Source organism: Amborella trichopoda, chromosome 5, assembly GCF_054954075.1.
Source record: "Amborella trichopoda isolate Santa Cruz 75 chromosome 5, AtrichopodaSantaCruz75HAP2 v2.0, whole genome shotgun sequence".
In the NCBI taxonomy this organism is placed as follows: Eukaryota; Viridiplantae; Streptophyta; class Magnoliopsida; order Amborellales; family Amborellaceae; genus Amborella; species Amborella trichopoda.
The window spans coordinates 7,748,400-7,759,933 of NC_142340.1; the positions used below are offsets into that span (position 1 = coordinate 7,748,400).

Below are 11,534 nucleotides of genomic sequence, written 5' to 3' on the forward strand. Positions count from 1 at the left end.
AAAAAAAAAAAGACTACTAATTTTTTTCAAGTACATACACGGTGAAATCGAACAAAAAAATACTTCTAATGTTATTGAATGGGATGGACTTCACAAACGGACAAAAATAAGACTCCATCCATCCATCCACATATGTCCACAACCCGGGCCGGGCCGGGCCGGGGCTATGCAAGGGTTTCCATCACAATCACAAGCATATCCAACCAAACCTTTCAAAAGTATCAAGGGGCCTTATGAATGGCCCAGTGCATGTTGCAGGGATCACGTCCGAGTGTGCAATACTTCCCCTGCATGGCACACTTACCCTACATATGCAGGCTATGCAGGGGAGAGGGCATGTGTAATTGTCTGAAGAGAGAGCAATAGGAATGAAACTACTGGCATTGTGACTCCCTGTCACCTCGACCATCTATCTAATCCTTAGGCCCATTTTTTAATCAGTGCATGCATGTCAATATTAGAAAAATAGAAATAGCACATGGTATTGTGTGCGCGTGCAAGAAGAGAGAGAGAGAGATAGGATAGGTTCTCAAGCATGTCTCAAACCAAGAGAGCCATAAGAAAATAAAGAGAGATCCAAAATACAAATCGAAGACACTCCTCCATATGATATATGTCACGGGCACAACCACTTTATTCCCCACAAAATGAACTGGGATTATGTTACCAATCCCTCCCCATCTTCCTCAAACCGGATTCTAACGTACATATCTACAACCAACGAATAGCAAAACAATCAAGAGAAGAGAAGAAAGAATTATTGAACCCCCAACCTCACAGAACACCAACATTATACATTTTTTTATGGTATAATACACCTCTAAACTAAACCTGGAATTTCAACTCGTGTCTTTATAGGCTTGAGCTTCAGGCCCAGGCTCTCTGGTGAAAGAAGCTCAGGAGATATGCACAATGGGCTTGATGGGCTTTTGGTTGGGCTTGGGTTCACTTCACTTGGCCTGTAGAAGCCAAAGCCCATCAAGAAATACTCCATGGGGATCAGCATGGCATGTGGTTGCTCCTCAGTCACCAGCGATCCACATGCTTGAACCTGATCAGAACCCACCAATGTCACTCTACATACATATTGGCATTTCTTCACATCCATACATACATACATATATGACTACAAATACAAATCGCACATACACATATGCATACATATATCAACATGCAAGAGAAGTACATGATCGAAAATATATTCAGTAGCTTTAGATTCACCAACGAATATATAGGGATAATATGAATATGCAGAGAAGGTTCTAAGCACCTATGACAAATCCCACACCAATACATACAGACGCTGCACATGCCTTCACAATGTGTGAATGTTGCCGATGCATAAACATTATATTGATGTGTACATAATGGATGCACATTGTGTGAGTTCATGCGGGACATGGAATATGGTTTATGATTTAATACCTCGACTAAGGCCGTATATCTCTTGTCTAATTTGGAGGTCATGTAGAGGCCCTCGGCATGGAAAGGTGAATTCTCTCCGACAAACAGAAGTGTTTTGCACCTCAGTTTTCTCAAACCATCAGTTAGGTCGTGCCTCCTGCAAATATGAAATCACAGGCACTTAAGACACAAAGAACATCTCTGCCAAATAAGAAATATAGCCACACTTTAATGTACATTATTTTCTTAATAACTGGTATAACTAGGGTTACTGTAACAGTGTAATATCTCATTGCAGTTCCAACAAAACCCACAGAAATTTCACAATTTATCAATAGAGTTTGCTAACTTCCCTCGGGGAATCTGCTGCCAATGCAAATGATATACCACTATTCCCCTATAAAACAAGATACCAAAGTAGAAATTTCTTCATTTCCTAGCATGATCACACAAAAATGAAAAAAATAAAAAAAAAAGAGAATGTACCTATTTATGGCCTGAAGGAAGTTGAGAACATTTGCACTCTGTCTCTCATCTAGCAGCTGTTACCAAAATAATCATTATCCAAAAGCAACTGAAGCTTTGGTATGGACGCACCTAAAAATTTAACATAAAAGGACGACGAGAAGGGGCTTACCCTTCGACATGCCTGTACAATGTCGGATTCAGGAACATATGTACTACCACGAACCTCCTGCAAGTCAAAAATGGCAGATATTACAAAATTGGGCCATAGTGATAAACTAAAAAACAAAAAAACAAATCTCACTCATACTAAAAATCTTAAGGGGCAAGATCTAGTAGTGTGAAGGTCTTATTTAACTATGATAGGCTTTCATAGGTTTGCAATTCTTTCCATTGACTGTATCTTGAGATAGAGATTAAAGTATCCTACGCAACCTATTTAATTGTTCTCTTTAAACCCAAATAAAAAGCCATAGCTTCAAAAAGCGCTAGGCGGATTTTGGGCGTAGGGGGATCCAAGCCGCCCAACACCTAGATGGGCGCCCAGCGCCTAGACGGGCGCCCAGAACCTGGGCGGCCCAAATGAATTCAAATAAGGATTCTGACATTCTGCAGTTATGTCAACATCAGTTATATGTATTGTAGTACATAATTCAAATTATACTACATATAACTTTGCAAAACATCAAAAAGTAAATATAATATTAATGGGTGATGTTTTGATCAATTTTTGTTAACGTTGAGTAACTCTTCAATCCTAAAAAATTCACCGCCATCTAGTTTTTTGGAGGCTTTCTCTCTCTAACTCCAACAAGCTTTAGGTTTCAAATGAACCTAAAACCCTAATTTTTTGCCCTTAAAAACAAAAAAAAAAGAAAAATGCCTTCACCGAATGGTTTTTCCTCCCCTGGGCAAGGCGCAGGCCCTGGACGGCCCGCCCAGGACTGGGCGCTAGGCGCCCGCCTAGGCGGGTTCCGTACCGCATTGGCGGCCGCCCAGGGATCGACCTCCCAGGTTGGCCGCCTAGGCCAAGGCGATGCCCCCAGGCCTTCTGGACCATCTAGGCGGCCGCCTAGGGGCTAGGCGGTTCGCTTTTTGAATCACTGTTAAAAGCCAAATGAACTTCCCATTGTCGTGACCCATGGACAAAACCTCAGTATAATGGTTCATAGCGATGATTTTATGTGAAAAGGGAATAATTTTTTGCACATAAAGGTCAAAGGCAGATTCATGGGGCGTTCATTTCCTTGGATAACTGGTAAAACCCAATTTCTTGGAACACCTCGATCGCATTCTCGACAAGGACATTAACTCAAATGATTGTTGAGGCTCCATCTCAAATAAATAGACTGCCACAGCATTAGAACTTTTTCCCAAAAACTAACAGTCATCATAATCATCATCATCATCAGTACTTTTTCCTAACTATTTAGGGTTGGCCATTCTACTCTATCAAGGACCATTTCCAAAACTAGTAGTAACAAGAAATAACATAAAACAAGGTTAACAAAAACAAAAGTGACAAAAATGCTAAATCCATGGAGATACCCATGTTGGAAAAGCTCACTACCATCTATTTGCATCTATTGCATATACATCTTTTACTTATTAGTAACACAGGCCCATGTCTATTAAATGCTTCTTTTCATATGCTATCCAACGAATGCCTCAATAATATATAGATTGCATAAAGAGGAAATTCACCTTACTAAAATACCGCTGAAGCAAGAAATCCTTCAATAGCCCGCACATTCCATAGAAGTATAGCAAATTAGACAGAACCTGCATGCGCAAATTCAGACGCAAGATCCAACAAGCATAAGTATTTGGCTAAGAAACAACTACAACCCCTCAGAGAAAAGTGAGCAGAAAAAGACCTTATTGTATAACCATTCTGTCCAAGAAGGTGCTCCACATAGAGGGGACACAAGCATAAGCCCAAGTACACGCTCCTTGTACTTCATCTATAAGATTTAAAAGGAGATGAATACGGAAACTGATAAAATAGGATAATCCAGATTGCAATAGATTAGGTTGTCAACAAAAATGGAGGTCAAAATTTCATGGTTGGGAGTAGACATACAGCAAAAAGGGTGAGGATATAAGCTCCTGCTGTGACCCCCATACACATAACTGTCCTAAGCCTGATGAGAAGCAAGATAACAATAATGAGTCAACCAAGAAGCTTTATATAGGAGGATGGATTTTACTAGCATGCATAGTCCATAAATATTAAGAACAGAATTCACTAATTATACCTGAAGAAATCAAGGACTTCAGCCACCTGGTCGGCAAGATCATCTACTGTAACTGCTGAGACATCAGAAGAGATGGAGCCAGCAGCTTCCAACTGCAAAAACTCTTAAAGCAAAGGGAGAAAATTTTTACATGAGCATCATGCATATTCTAGTGCAGCAATCCTGAAAACGAACATGGTTAAATGGTATGGCTTTAATGTTAAAACACTGGCATTGTGCCACTAACCTGGTGCCTTGGTGGATCAATATGGTATATGCAGAAGTTGTGAAGCAGCAAAGAAGCTGCTTCTGGACAAAAGAAGAGTCCTTGAAAGCATGACATAACTGTTCCAGTTAACATAAGAAACAAAATTTGGGATCAGGAAGATGACTCACCTAAACACGACATCAAACACTTGGGTTACAAGTTACCAAAATTAAGAGAAAAAAAAGCTTCTGAGCTTTTATCCTTGCCTCTGTTTATTTTTGGGACAATATGCAAGTCAAATTTAGTGTCAGGACAAAGGTTCAAAATAAATGATTGCATGCGAAAACGAGAATTACACTCTGCTTCATACTCTAGAGAACCATTCCATCGCAATGCATTTAAAACACTTGCAATCAACTCTCAGTAGAATATGCCATTACAAGCAACCAACTTAAGGGGCACATGGAAGGGAGAGAATAATGTCAATTAAAAGCAGGGCATGTTGAACTGGTTTTTAGCAGAAAAAGCAAATGACCATTCCAATTAACCAAGCATTCCAGAAGTTTTAGAACACCATACTGGTTGTTCGCGATTAAAACTTTGGGACAGCGCACACTAATAACCCATATGATCAAGTCAACAGCATGACACATGTCATCACCATCCAATCACTGGGAGGGATGATGTTGGGGGCCTGCAAAGGGAATAATGATATCTCTGGCAGGATCAGCCTTGGCCCCACCACCTCCAACCCATTGGTGGAACAGTGGGGACCCATGTGATAAATACTGTCGCCATAATCACATGGGTTGTAGAATACTTTACCATAATTATCAGGATCCTGTTTTTCACGACTTGGAATCATGGAATATTACTCAAGTTTAACACCATTACGTCATTGACAGCAACTAAAACTAAAATTATTCTAAATTTAAAAGTTCCAACCAGTAACATAGGTGCACGAAGAAATGTTCTCCAAATAAGATTAAAACACAGACTGCAAAGGTCCAATCCAAAGCCAAATGGAAACTCTTGAAATAAATATAGAGATTGATCTTCTTTATCAAATGATGATATACCTAGAGTCCTAGAGACTTTTCTGCAGAAGGACAACTTGCTGGACAAAGTTAGAAGCACTGTTCGAAAAATCGAACTGGCCTCGGAAACCGGCCAAGGGCTAGTTCCTAGTGACCAGTAAACCGGCCATTTCAACCGCCCTAACCGGGAAAGTCCTGACCGATCAAAAAATGTTACAAAAATAAAAAAATGCAAAAAAAATCTAAAAAAATATGAGAAGTATATTGTAATTGTAAAGGATTATTAAACAAACCACATCCAAATGAAGTTGAAAATTAGTGAAAAAAATGGATTTAAAAAAATCTGTTTGTGCCAAGAGGTATTTTTGAAATTTTTCAAAAAAGATGGGAAAAATGTAAAAATAAGTATTCATCGCCAAAAACTTTCCAATCTTGGCCAAAATGATAAAATATATATATATATAAATGCATTACAAATGAATCCCTTATTTTTCGAATTTTATATAAATTTTTGAATTTTTTTTAAAACCCGGCAAGATCACCCAAACTGGCCACTAGCCGGTTCCGATCTAACCGGCCGGTTCTGAGTTGAACCGGCCACTATTGCATTCACGGGTTAGGATTTTACGAGACACCTGATTTCTGAAGTGAAAATTTCATCACTTTCATGTAAGGATGGAGGAAACATTAAGACTATGAAGTATTTTAAAGAAATAAGCTGATGGGTCTAAAATACTCTTATAAGAGTCTAGAATACCAAAGAGTCTAGAATACCAAAGAGGACTCCTAAAGTTCTTCAGAGGCTAGGACTAAGAAACTATCGGATTCCCCATGTGCCCGATCCAGGCACTCAAAGGCCGTCAACCTTTATCCTAAGATAGCCTCTTGTACGAGAGACCTTCTCATATAGAAATTAAGCGGTTGAATGATATACATGGATTCTTAGGAAATCTCAGCAAGTGTTGGAGATCAAATTCTTGAAGTCAACTTTTGAGGGGCAAAATTATGGCCAAAGGAGCACAAAACATGTGACCCATGTTAGAATTTCAATTGCGTGTTGCAGTTTTACTTTAAACTAAGGAGCAAAAGCTTTCCATGACTTCTAGTTGCAATGCGAAGTGTGCAATTACCACAAATGGGTCCAGTTGTTGCCAGGGTTCAATGATCTTCACCCAATTTGGAAAGTCATACACCAAAATTCTTGTAGTGATAAGGTGCCCCACTCCCACTAGATAGGGCCTTCAAGTCATATTTAATAGGTCGTTCACAACATGAAACTATATGAAGATCAGCATATAAGTTGCTCTATGGTAATAACATGCTAGGTTTTCCTAGTTCCTTTCAATTAAATGTACCTTTCTTTGGCTCTTTATCCACATATCGAACTTGAACATTTGAAGGCCACCCCGCCACCACCACTAGAGAAAAGGGTTTATAATAACATCAAACCTACAAAGGGCATCAGGAACATGGAAGGTTCGGATGTTGAAGAAGCAAACAATTCTATGAGGTTCTCAAACTAAATATCATCTTTGTCAAAAACACTGAGCTTTTATAAACTTCATCACGTGCTTTAGTTTTTTGAAGCATCTAGGCAATAAACCTAAGGATGGATTACTACAAATTAAATATTGATTTGCTCTTCAACCCATTAACGATTATAGGAAGAGTTTTTATTCTCATTTCATAGCAAATAACTCTTCAAATCCAAATTCAAAGTTATTTAAATCTCAGAACCTCAAGTATTTGCTCGATCCACAGGACCTTTACACCTTCTTAAATATCTCATGCGTAAGAGAACATACTTCCCAAGATCTTGTTATTTTTAAACATTGTTTTAGCAGAGTGAGAACCCATGAATGTGTGGTTGCCAAGTGTATCCCAAAGTGTCGACCTTCATCTTGAGGATCCTCTTTACGCAATTTCCATATATTTAGGAATGCCAGCTCTCCAAAAATGCAGTAGTCCCGAACACATGGCTTATATTATATAAATACAGCTAGTCTAAATTACTAAAATTCCCTAACGCGAAACAGAAGGCTTATTACATTCTATACAGTCATAAAACTGACCTTCTGCACTTCTACTGTATAATATAGTGTAAATCCATGTTCCAGTATATGGCCTTTAGAGAGTTCTCATGCCCAACAAATCCAAACTCGAACTCATCAACAAATCAACACTCTTTAGATTGGTTGACCACATCCTCCAAACTTCTTTCATAGCCTAATTCCACACACCGTGACAAGTACAAATCAATATCCCTAACTGTTCCCTTCCTTCCAAAGGACCGTAAAACCCCATAATGAATCAAGAAAAGATGTCTATCCACTTCACAAGCTCCATGCCTGGAACAGTCACAGGAATCGGCATGCTAAGCAACCAAACCAAATCACAATCCCTCATTGGGGGGGAAAAAATAAATTTGCCCCATTGCATAAAAAATTTAGGGAATTCTTTTACATGAAATTGCCTGATTTCAGCCCTAGCTTAAGCTCTCAACTCCATATCAACTCTCACATTCTAGGTTATGTTTTTTGCTAGAAGCTTAGCTGCTTCATTAAAATATGAGGGCTGACGACATCCTTTTAGTTTACTCTGAATTCAAACAAGATATTTATTCAAGGGATTGTATATATTGGTTTGTGCACTCTACAAACAGTAAACTGCAGTGCAACATCGCATCAACCTCGGGACAAAATGACATTCCCCCAGAAAGTGGATGGCGTGCAGAGGAACAGTTCACATCAACTGTCCATTGTCAATGGTAAACAGTAGATGTAATCTGCAGTTTATCGTTCATAAACCGCAATACTTCTCAGTATATTTTTAATTTTGTTAAACGCTTGTTTCAGATGTTATTCCATATAAATTTCTCATTTAAGTAGTAAACCTTACAACAAATAAGCAATTAGAAATGGAGGTCGAGTTTATTCCGTTCAACAGAAAAGCAGCTGAACCAAGCATTTGCAAACAAGCATCTTTCGTTTAAAAACCATTTTACATAATCCCAGTCGAAGGCAATGATAATTTGAAAATGGAGAAAGACGCCCAAACAGGAAAAAAAAATAGAACAGCAGGATCATTAGGTGTCGAGCATACAATCCAGAGCGACATCAGGATATGTGATGAGTGCTGGCTTCTCTTGATCTCCGAAAACATTAACAGATACATAGCCATGGCTTGTCTTTATAATGTGTTCCTGCAAACATATTGCAATAAAATCACATACAATGAGCGCCACAAACAAGGACTCAAATGCCAAAGCATATCCAAAACTAGACCGCAACCCAATAAAAGCCAAAGGGTGGAGGTGCTGGTCCATGAAGATCAAAAAGAAGTCGAGGACAAAAAAAGGAAATTAAATTCCAAAAACCAACTGGCTGTGATAAGAAAATAAAAAGAAAAAACAGTAAAACAAGTGAATGAAACAGCAGCTTTAATGTATGATTTTTTAAAATAAATAAGATTTCAGATTAGTAAACAGGATTTTACTCTCAAAGATGGGCCGACTAACTAGAATTAGTCAATAAAATGAAAAATCAACTTGAGTTTAGCCAAAATTAACTCGAAGTGAAAATATTGAATACTATAAACAAGAAAATTAACAATGATGGAAAACTATTATGGCCTTCTTTACGTACTTTAAAAAACAAAATCCTCTGATAATATACGGTGGTCTATGATAAGATAAAAGACACTTGATTTGCATAAGACAGGCCTAAAGCTCAATGTTGGTTCTCATACATAACTTGCTCAAATAATTGTAACTCCACAAATTCATTATATGTAGAAAGGGTATTATATCCTCCACATAGCTTGGAAATATAATTGTAAATCTTCTAAAAAGAAGTAATCTCAAATCTAGTATCAAGAAAGACATAAAAAAATGTTCTTTAACTTGAGGACACCAAAAACCAATATTCAGGACACCGCCATAATGAACTTAGCAATGAAAAGACGCAGATCTTATGTAAACCGGTAAAAGACACCAGATATTACAAGAAAATCAACAAATAAAAGATATATTTTAGTTTTTATGAGCAATCCAAGCAAGAAAAGGGAAAAGTCAACAAGAGTAAAAAATTGAAACTTAATTTTAATATCATAGCAATAAAATAAAAATAATTTGGAAACGCCATGGCATGTAATGTAAAAAGAATCCAACAAAAACTTATCATAAGAAAAAATAACAGAGTTAGTGATATGCAAGGGTAAAATTAAAAACTAACTGTAATGGGAATTAATAAGGCAAATGGGTGCCCAGCTAATGAGAAAAACAACCTCAATGAATCTCAATAAAGAAAATCAAAATTCTGTTTAGACATTCAGACTGAAAGGGTTAAAAGACGTACAATTGACCAGAAATGAAAAAAATGGGACCATTTAATCTGAGAAAAGAGACAAAAAATGGCAGAAAAAAAAAAGCAATCATTTCCATCATACTTCAAGAACAAAATAAATAATACTAATAAATTTGGAAGACTTCAAATGGAATCAGAAATATATGGCATCTTAGAAAAGAAAAATCACAATGATGGTTTTAAAAAAGAAGCATGATAATATGATAATGGATGCACATAAAATTAGATGGAGAATTCATAGTTGACTGATATTTTCAGCCGGACATAAAGGAAACAAATTTTTGTCAATATAAATAAGACATTTTAGGAAACAAACGAACTATTCAAAACTCTTGGAAAACAATAATAAACAAAGTTGACACTTGAGAGGAATTATAATGCAAAAATAATACGCTGAGAAAATTTCAATCTGTCATGACCTGAATCAACAATAAAGAAAGTTCGAATCCATCACATACTTCGATTCTAGAAAGAAAGTGCGCAATGTGAAGCAGAGATACTCAGTCTCTAATGCAAGGAATTTAGCAAATGATCCTTCAATTTTTGGAGAATTTGATCCTTTCTTGTTTTCCATTGCCAGAGTCTTTCAAAGCAATTCATTTCATAAATCAAATTACATAGAAATTTCAAACAAGAGAGAATCAACTCCAAATATATTAGCAATAAAACAGTGAAGATTTCAATATAAACTAGAAGAAAAACACAGAGAAACCCATGATTTTTTAACTAATCTGAATAGCAGTTAAATGACCACATTAATCATCGAGAATTAGATTGCTTCACATATTTTAAACCATACATATTCAAATATAATAGCAAATGCATTAAAATGAGATAGAATGGAAGAAAAACACAGAGCGATTCATATTCAAATCCAGAAATTATAGCGCTAAGCCGTTCACTAAGAAAGCAGAATAATATACAAAAATACAGAGAAATTAGGGGGTACGAAGAAACCTGGCCACCAAGTGGAATGGTCTGAATATCGATGGAGATAGAGCCGTCTGAGTCCGCCATGGTTGCGTCCATGTTCTCCCACTTTCTCTCTCTAGACTTCTAGAGAGAGAACGGAAGAGGAAACAAAAACAGAAACGACAGAACCGCAACAAAAACACTATTCCCATAATGCCCTTAATATATCCTCTCGAAACTTAACCAGGGCTTAACTATGGTTAACTCCACCGACGCCTTAGCGCCAGCTGGAGGCTGACAGTACAAAGTGAGCAGCAAGGATCCTTGACCCATGGTTAAAGACAGGTTAAGACCTGAAAATGACCAAACTACCCCCCATTCCAAGAAGAAGCGGAGAGCTCGCTGGTCAGTCAATAAGAGTCCGACTTTATTAGTGGAAAAGTAAATGAGTATAGTTTCATTTCCCATGCTAAATGACCAAAATAACCTTTGAATAGATTGAATTCTTAATTAATTGCGAAAAGTCTCACGTTTTTTTTGGAGTATACTGCCTATTTACTACTTCGGGTAAAACCCTATATTAGAAAAAAAAATTAATAGAATTCAAAATTTATTCATAAAAAGTACAAATTACATCAACGAATCCACATTATCAGCGATTGCCAACGAATCCAAAAGAATTTTATTAGCCAAAGAATCAGCCCCTATACACATGTTCTAGAGATAAAGACAATAATGATAAAAAATCGAAAATCTGCAGCCCCGATCAGTTTAAATTGCCAAGGAAGCCATTATTCTTTCTTGCAACATCTAATAACATTAAGCGATTTCCCTTCAATAATAAAATCACCTCCAAAATTCTTGTCCACAATAAGTTTCAAACCATTCAAAACTCCAAGTAATTCAA

At 37.2% G+C, this 11,534-nt stretch overlaps 1 protein-coding gene across 3 annotated transcripts; it reads right to left on the reverse strand.

The window, feature by feature from the left end:
* Positions 1-582: 582 nt before the first annotated feature.
* LOC18443767 (protein NDL1) lies at positions 583-10,822 on the reverse strand. 3 transcript variants are annotated; one of them, XM_020673183.2, is made up of 12 exons: positions 10,673-10,822; positions 8,454-8,553; positions 4,354-4,451; positions 4,128-4,219; positions 3,953-4,013; positions 3,747-3,833; positions 3,574-3,651; positions 2,042-2,098; positions 1,891-1,946; positions 1,426-1,561; positions 832-1,051; positions 583-711 (listed from the first exon to the last, which is right to left on the reverse strand). In XM_020673183.2, the coding sequence occupies exons 1-12, from the start codon at positions 10,742-10,744 to the stop codon at positions 659-661; spliced, it is 1,110 nt and encodes a 369-aa protein (XP_020528842.1). In that variant the 5' UTR covers positions 10,745-10,822; the 3' UTR covers positions 583-658. The 3 variants fall into 3 exon arrangements, with proteins under 3 accessions (XP_020528842.1, XP_088723428.1, XP_088723427.1); XM_088867302.1 differs by lacking the exon at positions 8,454-8,553; XM_088867301.1 differs by having other exon boundaries at positions 583-1,051.
* Between the last annotated feature and the right edge of the window lie 712 nt (positions 10,823-11,534).